This window comes from Elephas maximus, chromosome 22 (genome assembly GCF_024166365.1).
Source record: "Elephas maximus indicus isolate mEleMax1 chromosome 22, mEleMax1 primary haplotype, whole genome shotgun sequence".
NCBI lineage: Eukaryota > Metazoa > Chordata > Mammalia > Proboscidea > Elephantidae > Elephas > Elephas maximus.
The window spans coordinates 60,615,861-60,633,186 of NC_064840.1; the positions used below are offsets into that span (position 1 = coordinate 60,615,861).

Genomic DNA, 17,326 nt, shown 5'->3' on the forward strand with positions numbered 1-17,326 from the left:
ATTTATTTCTGCTCTCATCTTTATTATTTTCTTTCTTCTGGTGGATGTGGTCTTCTTTTGCCGTTTTCTTTCTGTATGTTCGAGTTGTATAGCTAATGTTTTGATTTTTTTCCTTTCTTCTTTTTTGATGTGTGCATCTCCTTGCCATAAATTGACCTCTGAGCACTGCATTTGCTGTGTCCCAAAGGATTTGGCATGATGTGTTTTCGCTCTAATTTGATGTAGGAATTTTTTATTTTTTCTGTTACCCAGTGGTTTTTAAGCAAGGTGTTATTCAATCGCTATGTATTTGATTTTTTTGCCTTGCTCTTTCTGTTAGTAATTTCTACTTTTATGGCATTGTGATCGAAGGATACATTTTCTATAATCTCCATGTTTTGAATATTTGTGAGGGTTGCTCTGTAGCCTAAGACATGGTCTATTCTGGAGAACATTCTATTTGCATTGGAAAGGATGCGCACTTTGCAGCTGTTGGGTGGAGCGTTCGATACATGTCTCTGAGGTCAAGTTGGTTGATTGTGGCCTTTAGATCTTCTGTATCTTTGTTGAGTTCCTTTCTAGATGTTCTGTCATCTAGAGAGTGGTTCGTTGAAGACTCCCACTATTATTGTGGAACTGTCAATTTCTCTTTTCGGTGCTCTTAGGCTTTTTTCTTTTGTGTATTTTGGAGTCCTGTCATTGGCTACGTAGATATTTACTATGGTTATGTCCTCATGTTGAATTGCTCCTTTAATCATTGTATAATGTCCTTCCCTTGTCTTTTATGGTGGATTTTGTTTTAAAGTCTATTTTATCTGAGATTAGTATTACCACTTCTGCTCTTTTTCGGTTGCCCTTTGCTTGGTATATTTTTTTTATCCTTCTATTTTTATTATTTTTTGTCTTTGTCTCTAAGGTGTGTCTCTCATACACAGTACATTGATCGATCCTGACTTTTATCCGTTCTGTCACTCTGTCTCTTTATGGGTACATTTAGCCCATTTACATCCAGCGTGATTGTTGGTAGGTGTGAGTTTATCCCCGCCATTTTGTAGTGCTTTCTTTTTGTAGTGCTAACATTTTCTTTGTTCCTTGTAGTCTCCTGTGCTAAGATTCTTTTGTTTATGGTTTCCTTTTCATTTCTTTTGTTTTTGTAGATTTTGTGTTTACTGAGACTTTAGGTTTTTCTTCTTTATTTTGATGATTTGGTTTGTTAACTTTCTTTGTTGTTACCTTAAAATTTACTCCTATCTTCCTAAGTTTGAAGCAGTCTTTTATTACTTGGTATCACCTTGACTTCATCTCCATTTGAAAGTTCTATGTCTACACTGTTTATTCCCTCTTTTATTGTTCTGATATTGTTGCCATTTATGGATTGACCTTTCTGGTTTCCTGTTGTAGATCTTCTAGTTTTCTTTCATCCTTGAGAGATCATTACCTAGATTGGTATCTGGCTGATGTTGTTCTGTGTCTTAGACTCAGGCTGTTGTCTGATGTTATTGGTTCTCTAACCATTGGACTCCCTTTAGCTGGACATGCACTGTTGCTTGTTTGTGGGCACAATACTTCTCACCATCTTGTCCAGGTAGACAGGGCCAGTCACTCAGCTGTGGTGCAGCTTGGGTTGTTTGCAGCACCTACTTGGGCTGACAGGATTGGGTGGAGGGGCAGTGCAGGGCAGAGTCCAGTGGTCCACACTGGTGCCACTCAGGGGCACAGCACTTGACGTGTGGTACAGTTAGGCGGAAGGAAGGTAGAAGATGTGATATATGGAGCTAAGTGGGTGCAGAGATTAAGAAAAAGAAGAGAGAAAAACAGAAGGGGAAAAACTAAAGGAAAAAAGTAAATAAAATGGCTTAGGATTTGGCAGGTGGGGGCGGACCAGACCCAGGTGAGGCCATGTGCTGGTGGCTGTCTATCTGAGCAGTGCAGCTTGGCCTGTCAAGAAAGGATGTGGAAGGCTCACAGGGCTAGGTGGGGAGGCAAAAGGAAAGGACAGAAGAGAAAGAAAGAGAAGAATCAATGAACAAATGGAAAAAAAAAAACAACAACAAAATAAATAAATATGGTGCTGGGGGAACCAGCCATTGAGGGTGGGGTGGAATTAGAGTGGTGGCGAGCTGATGTATCTCTTACCAGGCAGCACAACACGGCCTGCCAGGAGGGGATGGAGGCAGTGCAGGGCCTAGATGGGTGGAAGACAGAAACGGGAAAAAGAAAAATAAAAAATGTATGATGCTGAGGAAGCCAGCCTGTGGGGGTAGTGCAGACCCCGGGAGGCTGTGTGCCAGAGGATCTCTAGTCAAGTGGTGCAGCACAGTTTGTCAAGAAGAGGGGGTACATGGGGCTAGGTGGGTGGGAGAAAGGAAAGGAAGGAGGGGGGAGAGAGAAAGAGAAGAAACCACAACAACAACAACAGAAAAATTAAAAAAGGTAAAAACAAAACAAAATAAAAATTAAAAAAAATGTCACTGAGGGAGCTTACCAGTGGGGGTGGCATGGACCCAGGGATACTGTGTGCTGGTGGCTCTCTAGCCTAGAAGTGTGGCACGGCCCATCAAGAAGGGGTGGGGCCAACACACAAGGTTAGATAGATGGGAGAAAGGGAAGGAAGAAAGGGAGATACAGAGAAGAAACTGAAGAAATAAATGTCACTGAGGGAGCCCTTTGGTAGGGTGGGTGAGGATCCGGGGAGTCCGTGTGCCAGTTAGACTCTGGAGAAGTAGTGTAGCACAGCCCTTCAAGAAGGGGCAGGGCCAGCACATGGGGCTGGTTGTACAAAATTCTAACTCACACAAAAAAAAAATGAAAAGATCAGAGTTACTGGTCTGACAGAGACTGGACAAACCCCAAGAGTATGGCCCCCAGACACCCCTTATAGCTCAGTAATAAAGTCACTCCTAAAGTATACCTTTCAATCAAAGATTAGACAGGCCCATAAAACAAAATGAGATTGAATAGGCACATGAGCCCAGGGGCAAGGATGAGAAGGCAGGAGGGGACAGGAAAACTGACAATGGGAACCCCAAGGTCAAAGAAGGGAGAGTGCCGACTTTTTATGTGGTTGGCAACCGATTTCACAAAACAATATGTGTATTAATTGTTTCATGAGAAATTAGTTTGCTCTGTAAAACGTCACCTGAAGTATGACTTTAAAAAAAAAAAAAAATCTGGGGAAAAAAAGAAATAAAATGGGAACATTACAACAGACCCAAATGAAGTAAAATGGATCATAACAGAATACTATGAGAAACTATACTCCAATAAATTTGAATACATGGAGGAAATGGACAAATTTCTAGAAACACACTACCTACCTAAACTAACACAAATTGAAGTCGAAAATCTGAACCTACACATAACAAAGGAAGAGGTTGAAAAGGTAATAAAAGAAGAAAAAATAGGGTCAACCCTATAAAAGAAGAAAAAATAGGGTCAACTCTAGAGGCCCTAATATATGGTATAAATAGGACACAAACCATAAGTAACAATACACAAACAAACATCAGAAGATAAGCTGGATAACAGGATCTTCTAAAAGACATATAATCCAATTTAAAAATGGGCAAAGGATATGAACAAATGCTTCACCAAAGAAGACATTCAGGTGCCTAACAGACACATGAGAAAATGCTCGAGATCCCTAGCCATTAGAGAAATGCAAATCAAAACTACAATGAGATACCATCTCACCCTGACATTACTGGCACAAACCAAAAAAAAAAAAAAACAGAAAATGGTATATGTTGGAGAGGCTGTGAGGAGATTAGAACTCTTATGCATTGCTGGTGGGAATGCAAAATGCTCCAACCTTTTTGGAAAACAACATGGTGCTTCCTTAAAAAGCTAGAAGTAGAAATACCACACCAGCTAACCCACTTCTAGGAATATACCCTAGAGAAATAAGAGCCGTCACACGGATAGACATATGCACACCCACGTTCATTGCAGCATCATTCACAATAGCAAAAAGTTGGCAACAACCTAGATGCCCATCAACAGATGAATGGATGAACAAACTGTGCTGCATGCGAACAATGGACTACTATGCAATGATAGAAAACAATAATGAATCTGCGATATATTTCACAACATGGATGAATCTGGAGGGCATTATTCTGAGTGAAATAAGATAATCACGAAAGGACAAATACAGTATGAGATCACTATTGTAAAAACTCATGAAACATAAAGAAACAATCTTTGATGGCTCTGAAGAAGGGAAGGGGTGGAAAGGGAAAAACACTAGACAATAGACGAGTAGTAACTTTGGCGAAGGGTAAAGACAGTACACGGTACTGGAGAAGTCAGCACAAATTGACTAAGGCAAAGCCATGGAAGATTCATGAACACATCCAAACTCCCTGAGGGACCAAATGACTGAGCTGAGGGCTGGGCACCATGGGGGATATCTAGCTCAATTGGTGTAACATTGTATCTTAGACTGGGCTCTCTAGAAAAGCAAAACCAGCAAAGTGTATAAATATACATATATATAGAGAGAGATTTATATCAAGGAAATGTCTCACATGGTTGTAGAGGCTGGAATGTTCCAAGTCTGTGGATCAAGATAGAAGCTTCTCCAGATTCATGTAGCTGCAGGGGCTGGAGAACCCAAGGCCAGCAGGTTGGAGAACAGAGCTCTTGCTCACAGGGTGCAAAGATTGATGAACCCCAAGATTGGCAGTCAAGACCTCAGGCAAGCTGCTAGCTCAAGTCCGGAGAACTGAAGATTAGATGAATAGGAGCCAGCTGCAGGATAAAGAATGAGCAAAAGCCCTCAGCCCATGCCAGAACATCTGCTTATATTCGGATGCAGACGACATGCCCAAGGATACTTCCTTTCACCTGATTGGCTACTCACAGCAGATCCCATCATGGGAGTGATCACATATCAAATCTCAACATTATATGACCATCAAAACACAGAGAATCATGGCCCAGCCAAGCTGACACACAATCTTAACCATCAAACACAGTTTATAAAGAAAATGTTCTATAGATGACTTTGATGAGTAGTGTCTGGGGTCTTTTTTAAGACTGCTTGTGAGGGCCATTTAAGACAATACACTGGTCCCACCCCTCACAGAGCAAGAGAAAATGAAGAAAAACAAAGACACAAGGAAAAGATTAGTCCAAATGACTAATAGACTACAACTACCACAGCCTCCACCAGAAGAGTCCAACACAACTAGATGGTACCCAGCTACCACCACCGACTGCTCTGGTGGGGATCACAACACAGGGTCCCAGAAAGAGCTGGAGAAAAATGTAGATCAAAATTCTAACTCCCCCAAATGACCAGACTTACCGGTCCAACAGAAACTGGAGAAACTCTGAGAGTAAGGACCCCAGACACTCTTTTAACTCAGTACAGAAGTCATTCCTGAGGTTCACCCTTCAGCCAAAGCTTAGGCCTATAAAACAAAATGAGACTAAATGGGCACTCCAGCTCAGGGGCAAGGATGAGAAGGCAGTAGGGGACAGGAAAGCTGATTATGGGGAGCCCAAGGTCAAGAAGGGATGAGTGTTGACACATCGTGGGGTTGGCAACCAAGGTTACAAAACAATCTGTGTATTAATTGTTTACGAGAAACTAGTTTGCCCTGTAAATCTTCATCTAAAGCACAAAAAAATTAAAAAAGTTTTGGGGTTTGGAAGCAATATGATGCAGTTCTAGTCTGTCTTGAAGGATTGCCAGGAGTCAGAATTGACTCAAGTACAGTCAACAACAGATTGCCAAAAAAAAAAAAAATTTTTTTCCTATGGAAAAAATAGTCGTTTCTAACAAGTTATCATAATGACTCCAAATATCAGATCCTTAGAATTTTTACTGAGTGGTCTTGGCCCTTATTTATGACGCAGTAGAAAAAAGATGTCAAGATCAGACTTCTTGCTCAAATGACTTTGGGCAAGTCTCTTCTTCAAAGCCACCGAGTTCTAGTGTTAAAGGAAGGGCCTGACACCAGATGGTTTCTAAGAACTCTCCCAGTTTTACCACTCTCGGCTGCAGGCCACATTCACAGAAGAAGAAGAAAAAAACAAGAACAGTGGTTGATAAGTGTTAACTGACAAAACAGACTTGCATTATAGGTTGAGAACTAAGGAAAGGTAAGAGATAAGTCCTGTTTTTTTTTTTTTTTTTTTTCTCAAGGGTTTGTTCCTCTTCTCAGCAATTTCTATGACCCTTTAATCAGTCTCACTAGTCCCCAAGGCACCTAAGGTCCCTCCTGTTCTCTTTTCTCTCCAATTAGCAAGTCGAGATGAACTAGTTCAAGTCAAGATTATCAGCAGTAACACCCTGAACAGTTTAGCAGTAAACAGGCATTTCCATTCCAAACATGTAACTAATGCAAAACATTGACTCTGTAACAGAGGAATTAAGTTTATTCAAGGTTGGGGGACCTTGCTAGTACCTTACATCATGTGGGAAGATTTAATACCTTGCAAATTCCACGCTGTTATACTTAGGGTTCTGTATTTGCCCACATCAGTTATCTAAATCTAATTTCTGTCTTTTGCTTGATAAATACAAATTTGCTTATAGGGTTTCTGGCCTACAATCTATTCAAAGAAACTGACATTGAAACATCCCAGTTGAACTATCGTCTGCCATAGCTGTCGCTTCTTTTTAATTGGCAATTACACTATGCTTCTTTCCCAGGTTCATGACTTGATAATTTTTTTACATCTCTCTTAACAACCATATATATTTAAAACAAAAAAAAGGAAAGAATAATATAAACCAGCATCTGAAGAAACCTATTCTCTCTGGGCCAAGGCTTTATATCCTTACCTGAGGTTTTGGGGGAAGAAAGCCATAATCTTCAGAAATGTGAAATCTTTCTAAAGGCAATGGCAGTATTGCTTACAAATTCTGATTTTGAGGCTCAAAAAAAAAAAATTATTATTATTATTTTTATTATTTTGTTGGCAGTATCTGCACTGAAGCTGTACTGAAAGGAAACAGGCCTGAATGCATCAAATATCTAGGTTAATGGAGCTTCGACACAGCGTCTGTTAGTTGTGCAGTGTCTCTGTAGTGTGGCAGAACTTTGCCCTGAGGTGGAATTACAGAGTGTCTTGAACTTTCTCTGACACAAGGCTGAATAAACAATTAATGATTGCTGGTTGAAAAAAAAAAAACAGGCAAACAAAACCACCTCAGAGAAAATCTCGCCTTCCCTTCACGTACATGTAATATGACAAGATTGGCTTTAAACCCTGAGACAAAGTTGTTCCGCTTTGGAAAAGGAGAAGTAGACCAAACCTTCAATCATATTTGATCTGAAATACCCTAACAGGAGCCTGGTCCATGACGAAATTTGACAAGTGGATCTTTATTCCAAAGAAGTAGCCTATGAAAACCAGGCCTTACGGTTAGACAGTTATTTCAGTGACTGGTGTGACTACTATTTTAGTCAGAATTTGTTGTATGGATTAGCTAATGTTTCTCAACCAGAGTAATGTATAAAATCTTCTTAATGGAAAATTTCTCATAAATTCTACAAAATTATTTCCAAAGGATCTAGAGACTTCACTTTGAAAAAATGAAGGAAAAACGTAGTCTTATTATGAGAATATATTCCAATTACAAGTTATGACTGCAACATAAATGTAGTTTTGCTTTTATAGCTGGCCAAAGGATAAACAGCAGAAAATTACGTTTCTTGGTATTTATGTACTTTCAATAGTATGTGCTGCTTCTTTTCCCTCTCTGTACTCCACAGGACCCAGTTTCAGAAACATGATTCTTGTTTATACTTTCGAACTTACATAAAAGAAAAAACTACCTTCTAAGGTCACCTGATGTCTTAATAGCAAACTGAAGCTTGTACTCAGGTGCACTAATTCAGTTGACGGCCCCTTGCCCAAATTGTATTTTCTCATGTTTTGCCTGTCCTCTGAACTTAAAGCTCCAATTTTACAGAATGGGGTGTGATTTTTTTCTTCAGGATATCTAGGTCACACTGGTGAGCATGAGTTAACATTATGCTGACGTGACCTGTGTTCTCATGTCTCCTTGATCATTTTATGTTTTGCATTCTTACTTTCAGTGTCTTTCAGGGTCCCATGCCCATACAATCAGGCTTGGGAATCTCAGGAAAAGACAATCCTTTAGTTGTATATTGCCCAGGTTCGTTCCTCCTCCTAGTCCTTTATCTTTCCTCCTCACTCCCTGTAGTGGGTTGCAAGTAACTCTGCAAACTGATAGGTTCATCTGATTTGAAAAAAATGTCTTTGCAGATGTAATTATTTAAAGGGTTGTAAACTGATATCATCCAGGATCAGGGCAAGCCCTAAATCCAAGGGCAAGTATCCTTACAGGAGAGGAGAAGACAGCAGGAGGAGAGAGGAAACCCAGAAAGGGAAAAACCATTAGAAGACAAAGGCCGAGACTGGAGTTGTGCAACCACAAGGCAAAGAACGCCTAGAGCTACCAGAATCTGGAAGAGACGAGGCAGGATTCTCTTCTAGAGCCTTTGGAGGGAGTCTGACCATGTTGGTGCCTTGATTTCAGGCCTTTGACCTCCAGACCTGTGAGGGAATACATTTCTGTGGTTGTAAGAGGCCAAGTTTGTGAAAATTTGTTATGGCAGCCTTGGGAAACTGCTACACTCCCTGAACCTGTGTTGACTGAACCCAGGTGTGGGTTTTCCTATGCCCTTCAAAAAAAAAAAAAATTTTTTTTTTTTTCTTTTTCATCCCTTCATAGAATCTATTCACTCACCTCTCCTAGGTTGTCTTAAGTTTCTTCCCAGTTTGGAGATCCTATGTCTGAAAACTCTAAGATATTTCATTATTTAAAATTCTACTTTCCATGCACTTTCTTGGCAGTTCCTACACCCACTCCCTATTCCTGCCTGTCCACTTCCCCCTTGACTCTATCCATCTTTCATGGTTCCTTAATCCTGGCACAAAAGCCCATGCCGTAAGTGTTATATCCTCCACCACCCAAAACACATTTTTCCTTACTTACTGACCTAAAGTTGATCGACTTATTAACTGTCATGAAATCTGAAATGTCTTCATACCTACTTGCATTATGTTATCACTGTTGTCTCCATTCAACCTCCTGAGAAATGCCCCATAAAATAGCAGAGATGAGAATAATTTATCAGGGAAATACCTAAATTCTTCCTACCTACTTTTTTATACCTTTTATCTAGAACTGCAGCCTATTGTGGTAATTTTTCTACTTTTCCTTCTAAGCAGCTGGGATCTTCTGTTTCTCTCAATATAAAACAACCAAACCAGTTGCTGTTGAATGGATTCTGACTCATAGCGACCCTATAAAAAAAAAAAAAACCAAGCCAAACCCAGTGCCGTAGAGTCGATTCCAACTCATAGTGGCCCTATAGGACAGGGTAAAACTGTCCCATAGGGTTTCCAAGGAGTGGCTGGTGGATTCAAACTGCTGACCTTTTGGTTAGCAGCTGTAGCTCTTATCCACTGTGCCACCAGGGCTCCCTGGTTCTGTCAAGTGCTGTTAATTTCTACAGGGCAGTACGTACGTATTTTTTTTCTTCATTGTTGTTTGATGACTATAAAGAATCATGTCCCCAAAATCCCCATGACCATTTGAACCAGTCCTCTTGTGCTCCAGTGACACATTTTAAATTTTCGCTTTCCTTTGTTATTGCATTTACACTACTACCAGCCGTTCTCAGTGTCTCTCATAGGAATAACAACCCCTTAAGTACAGGCCCTCATCTCTCCCCTGGTCATGTCTAGTCTCCTGTGCTCTTCTATAGTCATCCTGTGGTTTTCAAATTCTGAGGCCAATTAGGCTAGAGAGTCTCATTTAAGTGTTCTCTGGGGCTCTGGCATCAGTATTTTTTTAGGCTTCTTAAGTTTGGGAAACCCTGGTGGCATAGTGGTTAAGAGCTACATCTGCTAATCTAAAGGTACCCAGACCAGATCAAACCCAGTGCCGTCAAGTCAATTTCGACTCATAGCGACCCTATAGGACAGAGTAGAACTGCCCCATTAGAGGTTCCAAGGAGCGCCTGGCGGATTCGAACTTCCAACTCTTTTTTTTTCCACTACGCCACCAGGGTTTCCGTTTAAAGAGTTCTAATCCACCAGGTGCTCCTTGAAAACCCTATGGGGCAGCTCTAGTCCACCTAGCCCATCTAGGGTTGCTACAACTTACAATCGACTCAACGGCAATTTTTTTTTTTTAAGGTCATTTTAGTTTGCACTTTAAAAGCACTGAACTAACCTACTCTGCCCTGAACATTCTTCTAGAAACATTTGAATACCTTTGGAATTATGTCATTTCCCAGATATGTTAAATCCAAATTCCTGAGCCTAACATTCAAGGTCTCACAGTTCTGCTCCTCTCTGCCCCTCTATGATCTACCTTGACCCTCCTCAATGCCCAAGCTCATTTCCCTGTATTCTTTGTGTCTAAAGAGAAATCCTCCCCCCTCCAACACACACACACACACACACACACACACAGGATTTATAAGGAATTTTTTGTGGCATATTTATGAATGTGAGTCTGGGTGGTACTGTATACATTCTTTCACACTGAAATATCAGAACTTGTGGATGTCTGACAATTTGTAGGAACAGTAGGATAGAATTTTGAAAGCCAGTCAGCACCCACTCAAAAGCCACACTATTTGCTTATTCATTACTTGACTGTTTTTCTACAGAGACTTTACAGTAACCATTTTATGTATTTGGATATATTACCCAATAAGCAACGTACGCACAGGCTTACTCCTGCTTATTTATTAATCTGTGCAGAATTACAACTGTTTCTCACCACAGTAAGTGGAAGTAAGCTCACGTGTACCTTGCTTAATGTAAGATTGTATAAACTTTGCTTATTGGTTAATCTGACCCTGATGTTCACAGGAAGCAACCAAGCTTGCAGAAAGCGCATCTTTGGGGCCAATTGCCAGGAAGAAAATCACCTTCCTTGCACTCTGACATTTATAGTAAGGAATGCAAGGCATGGTTGGGCTCTTAAGCAGAGAATTGTTGTTGTTGTGTGCCTGCAGGTCAAAGGATTGATACTTCCTACCAGAGCTTTGAACTGGTCAGTTTTGGATCGAACCCCTCTTGAGAATTTGTAGTTCTTATAAGTTCCCAGGTGTTGCTTATGTTGCTGGTTAGGAACCAATTCTGAGGACCACTAATAGAGTAGTGGTTCTCAAAATATACCTATGCATAAGAATTACCTTTGAGATCTTGTTAAAATAAAGATTCTAATTCAGTATATCTGGGGTGGAAATTAAATTCTCAGCATGGGTTCTAACCCTAATGAATTGCTTCAAAGCCCTCTTCCTAACCCATGATCAATTGCAAAACTGGAGTCTGGTGATGTTGGTCACTGAGCCTTTCCTGATCTGTGGATAAATCTGGGGCAGATTCTGATGAGAACTTTCTTCCTCCACCTCTTCCCAGAAATGGAGGCATTTAAAATTCTCAGAGCAATGGGAGAAAATTAAAACTGAAACAAGGAATTACATTTTGAAGGATCTGGAAAATATTACCATGATAAACTAGAGCCAGTTTGCCATGGAATTTTTGTTTCATTTTGTTTTTTAATAGAAAAAAAATTTTTTTTTTTTAGAAGGCAGAGATAAAAAATTTCTTTCCTAAGATACCCAATAATGAAAACACAAGGCACAGTTGTCAAAAACAATTGCTGCTATTATTTCTCATTTGCTATTGTTCCCTAATTATGAAAAAGGAAACAAGAAAGAGAGGAAATCTGCAATTGTAGCCCTATCCAATGTTTACTATCTTTTCAAGTAATATTTTTTTCTCAGCTCAGTACACATATTTAATGCCAATAAACTATGTTGACTTATTGGCCTTTTCTTCCTTGTGAACAAAGGAGGATGGGAATGTTCCTGAATTAAATTGTACACACATAATGGGCTTCTCTAAGAACACTAGACTAAGGGTTAGGAAAACTGGCATCTCACCCTTACCACCACAAACCACCCAGTGCCCATCTCACACAGGATTTATCAAAGTGCTTTCACACTCACGCTCCAAGACACTCTGGTGAGGATGTGGTAGCTCTCATTTCAGTGGATGTGAAAACAGAATCAGGTGGCCTTTGTGATTCACTCAAGTTCTCAAGAGCTAGTACTTGCCGGTTAGAAAGACTGACTCATTCTGGTTTGCTCAAGACTTTCCTGATTCAGCACTGAAAACCCCATGTCTCAGGAATCCCTTCAATCCCTAGGAAACAGGGAGGATGTGTCACTCTAGTCACAGAGTCAGTATTAGCACACAGTCCAGGACCCTTTAACAACCGCATTCCGTGTAACACCCTGTTGTCATTAATTTGTCTCTGGGTGTCACAAAATGTTAACATGCTCAGCTGCTAAACAGAAGGTTGGAGGATTGAGTGAACCCAAAAGTGCCTCAGAAGAAGGGACTGGAAATCTCCTTCCTAAAAAAATCAGACATTGAAAACTCTATGGAGTACAGTTCTCCTCTGACATACATGGAATCGCCATGAGACAAGTAACTGATGTGTTTTTATGTGTGTGAGAGTCATTAATTTTAATGTCTAAGTTACCAGGTATCACAATTAATAGCCTACAGAGAACTTCTGAGAGCAGGGAATAAATCTTATCTTCATTTGTATCCTTCCAATAACATTCACAAGAAAACAAGATTCAGAGTAGCTATTTGATCAGACCTCATCCATTTTCTGACCATTCTTTAATCACAGTTAAATGGTGAATTATCACCCCTTGCCATCAAGTTGATTTCTGCTCATAGTGACCCTGCTCATAGTGCCATCAAGTCGATTTCTGCTCATAGTGACCCATAGGACAGAGTAGAAGTACCGCACAGTGTTACCAAGGAGTGCCTGGCAGATTTGAACTACTGACGTTTTGGTTAGCAGCTGAACTCTTAACCCCTATGTCACCAGAGTTTCCAATGGCAAATTAGACCTGTGGAAAAATAGCTGGTTTTAGTAAGCTATTGTAATGACTCTAAACATGGGATCCTTAGATTTTTAACTGAGTGATCTTGGCCCTTATTTAAGATGCAGTAGAAAAAAGATGTCAAGATCAGGGTTCTAGCTCTGCTTTTGTCACTAAAATGACTTTGGACAAGTCACTTGTTTGGGACTTCACCTGGCTCTAGTGTAAAGGGAGAGGCCTGGGACCATATGGTTTCTAAAGACTCTTACAGTTTTACCATTCTAGGCCTCAGATCACATTCAAAGAAAAACAAAAACATGTTGATAAGTGTTAACTGATAAACCCGGGTTAAAACAGAGTTTGAGAAATAAGGAAAATTAAGAACTAAGTACTGTTGGTTCTTGAAGGTTTGTTCCTCTTCTCAGCAATTTCTGTGACCCTTTAATCAGTCTTACCAACCCCCAAGGCACCTAAAGTCCTCCATGATCTCTTTTCTCTCCAACTAGCAAGTCAAGTTAAACTAATTCACATCAAGATTATCAGCAGTAATGACCCGGAACAGTTTATGAGTAAGCTCTCCCATGGGTATTGCCATTCCAAACATGTACCCAAAGCAAAATGTTGAATCTGTAAGAGAGAAGTTAAATTTATTGAATGTTGGGGGAACTTGCTAGCACCTTACATCATGTGGTAAGATTTTATATCTTGAAAACACCATGCTGCTATACTTAGGGTTCTGTATTTGCCCACATCAGTTAACTATATCTACTTTCTGTCTTTTTCTGGATAAATACAAATTTGTTTATAGGTTTCCTGGCCTGAAGTCTATTCAGAGACACTGACTTTAAAACATTCCACTGGAACTATCCACTGCTGTAGCTGTCGCTTCTTTTTATTTGGTAATTACACAATGCTTCATTTGTAGCATCATTCCCAGATTAATGACTTGATATTTTTATTGCATCTCTCTTAAAAACTATATAAATTAAAAAAAGAAAAAAAAAAGGAAAGAGTAATATAGACCAGCATCTGAAGAAACATACTGTATCTGGTCCAAAGCTTTATATACTTACCAGAGGATTTGGGAGAAGAAAGCCATAATCTTCAGAAATGTGAAATCTTCCTAAAGACAAGGGCAGTGTTGTCTTCAAATTCTGTTTTTGAGGCTCCATTATTTTGTTGGAAGTATCTGCACTGAAGCTGTACTGAAAGGAAACAGGCCTGAATGCATCAAACATCCAGGTTAAGGGAGCTTCGACACAGCGTCTGTTAGTTGTGCAGTGTCTCTGCAGTGTGGCAGAACTTTGCCCTGAGGTGGAATTCCAGACTGCCTTGGACTTTCTCTGACACAAGGTTAAAAACAATCAATGGCTGCTGATTAAAATAAACAGGCAAACAAAATTACCTCAGAAAAATCCCTCCTTCCCCTTCACATACGGGTATTATGGTTAGATTGGTTTTAAGTCCAGAAACAAAGTTGTTCCACTTTGATAAAGGGGAAGTGGACAATACCTTTGATCATGACTGATTCCAAGTACCCTTACAGGAATCTGACTGATGATGAAATTTGAGAAGAAGGTCTTTATTCCAAAAAAATAGCCCATGAAAACCATAAATTACTATTAAATTGTTATTTCAGTGATTGGTGGTAGTTAGTGTTGGGAGGATGACTGTAAAGGCATGTTGGAACCTTAGAAGGTTTCTGTATGTAGTTTGAAAAAAAGGTACTCTAAAATTATGAAAGGTTTTATTATTTAAAAAAAATAAAATTTACTTCTTTTTGAATACCCTCATCACATTCAAGGAAAATATTAAAAAAAAAAAAAAAAAACCCACTGCTGTCGAGTCAATTCTGACTCATAGCTACCCACGGGACAGAGTAGAACTGCCCCGTAGGGTTTCCGGGGAGTGCCTGGTGGATTTGAACTGCCATCCTTTTGGTTATCAGCTGTATCTCTTAACTACTATGCCACCAGGGCTTCCAAAGAAAGATACAGTATTTTTTATTTTAACAAATGAGACTGCATGGTACTAACAAACTTAAGAATAGCATGAACAGACAATTTGATTTAACCCTGTTATCAAGCAACTTTTAAGGACCTACCACAAAGATAAGTGATTTTCCTTTTTCTATGAAGTCGTTATTACCAACTCCATTTAAAAAATTTGTAAACTGAGGCATATAAGTATGAATAAAATTGTCCAATGTCACACCACTAATTATTACCAAAACCAGGACTAGAAATAAGTTATCCTGAATTCCAAGTCTCTTCACTAGATGGCCAGGGTGCCTGTCCAGTGTACCACCAGGATTTGAATTCACCCTAATGTTCAGTGCAGCATAATAAATACCGGACCATACACCTGCATTGTGGAAATTTTTAAGACTGCCTTTTGCCCAATGCAGCCTGAACTTAGGTCATTACGTTGTAAGCAGATCTATTTTTAAGGTAGTTTAGCCAGCACATGTCTCCTTCCCCCATTACTCTAAGATAAATATAAAAGCAGGAAGTGTCCAGACATTTAACAGTTCCATATGAGTTGGAATCGACTTGATGGCAATGGGTTTCGTTTTGGTTTGAGGGAGGTTTCAGCTTTGAAGGCTGTGCACCAAAAGCAGCCTAATTGATTTATAGGTTAACAGGAGGTACCTAAAAGCTGTGCTTAGCTGTCTACTTCCCTTCAGTCCAATATCCAGTCAGTCTCAAAGTTCAGTTTCTTATGCCTCCTAAATGCAATCTTTCAAACACTGTATGTTTGGTCATCCTCCAGTTCTTCCCTTCCTTTCATCTCAGCTGAGAAGATGACTCCAGTTTCGGTTTTGTTTTATGCCATGCCTTTAAAGAATTTACTGCAACATCATAAAATCCCAGAACCATCGAATCATAAAATACTAAAACTGACATTATAGGATGTTATCTAGCTCAACACTCGGATTAAATACAAAGGAAATCTGAGATTTATGGGAGTGAAATGACATACCACATGTCACCCTGAGCGTTGGCATCAGAATTGGACTAGAATTCTGACTTGTTTCTTCTCAGTCCATGACTTCCATTGTCAACTTCAGCTACCCCTACCTGAGCGTGAATCTCAACCATCTATTAGGTATACAGCCTTGGACAAGTGGCCTGAATTCTGAGTCTCTATTTCCACATTTGCAGAAAACAGCAATTGTTTATTCCAGTGAAACGTTGTGATGAATAAATGAGAAACCATAAGTGAAACACCTAGAATATAACAGTAAATGTTGTTTTTCTCATGTTCTTCTTTCCTCCTCCTGGGAACTCTTTCTTAGTATCATACATTTCTGGTTTTCTTTCCTATCATTCGGACTCTATCTTTTATGTTTTAGTCACTGACGCTTTTGTCTATCTCAGTTCCAAACATATATTTACAGAATTATTGTGACCATTTCTTTATCTATACTCTCTCCCTCAATGTTCACATCTATTTCCATGTAATCTTTTTCTTAATTTACTTTTTATTTTTGTAAAGACATATATATGTATATATGTATTATATATATAATATATATATATATAATATATATATATATAATATATATATATATATATAACACGACATTTGCCAATTCAAAATTTTTGGGGTGACATCAATTATATTAATCATGTTTTGTAACCATCTCCCATAACCGTTGCCAAATTTCCCATCAAGATAAACAGAAACTCACTGCTTCCTAAAAAATGGCTCCCTCTTTTCCCCCTCCCTCCTATCCCTGGTAAAAAAAAAAAACTGGTGCCTTTTTTTTTAGCCACTAATAAACATGGATCTCTACACATTTGAGTATTCTTGTTATTTTATATAAGGGAAATCATACGATACTTGTCCTTTTGTGATTGACTTATTTCACCTTCCGTAAGGGGTTCATCCAAGTCCTAGCATGGATCAGGACTTCGTTTCTCTTTATGGCTGAATAGTATTCCATTGTATGTATGTACCCCATTTGTTTATCCAGTCCACTTTTGATGAACACTTAGGTTGTTTCCATTTTTTGGCTACTGTGGATAGTGCTGTAATGAACGTTAGTACGCATACATCTGTTTGTGTGGCTGTTTTCAAGTCTCTTGAATATATACCTAGGAGTGGAATTGGTGGTTCATACAGTAGTTCTATGTTTAACTTTTTGAAGAACTGCCAAACTGTTTCCATGTAATCTTAACTATAGGGTTGCTTTGAGTCAGAATTTATTCGAAGGCAATGCGTTTGGGTTTTGTTTTTTATCAAATTTATATCCAGGTTTCCAAGACTGTGAACTCAGTCTTGACCTTTCTTGATCCCAGGATCCAGGCCAATGTTACTCATGGATCAGTGAGCATCTCAGGTCCTGCCACAAAAACCTTCAAGAGCACCTAAGTGAAAATAAACCGAAATTCAAGTTCCTTCACCTGGCATTCAAGGATGCCCATCATCTA

General features: G+C 39.4%; 1 protein-coding gene across 1 annotated transcript in view; it reads right to left on the reverse strand.

Moving 5' to 3' along the window:
* The window catches only part of IDO2 (indoleamine 2,3-dioxygenase 2), a 104,185-nt gene extending 90,017 nt beyond the window's left edge, over positions 1-14,168 (reverse strand). The window contains exon 1 of the mRNA XM_049866183.1: positions 13,964-14,168. Coding sequence (XP_049722140.1) covers positions 13,964-14,128 — 165 coding nt within the window. The 5' untranslated portion in view covers positions 14,129-14,168. The remainder of the gene's footprint in view (positions 1-13,963) is intronic.
* Between the last annotated feature and the right edge of the window lie 3,158 nt (positions 14,169-17,326).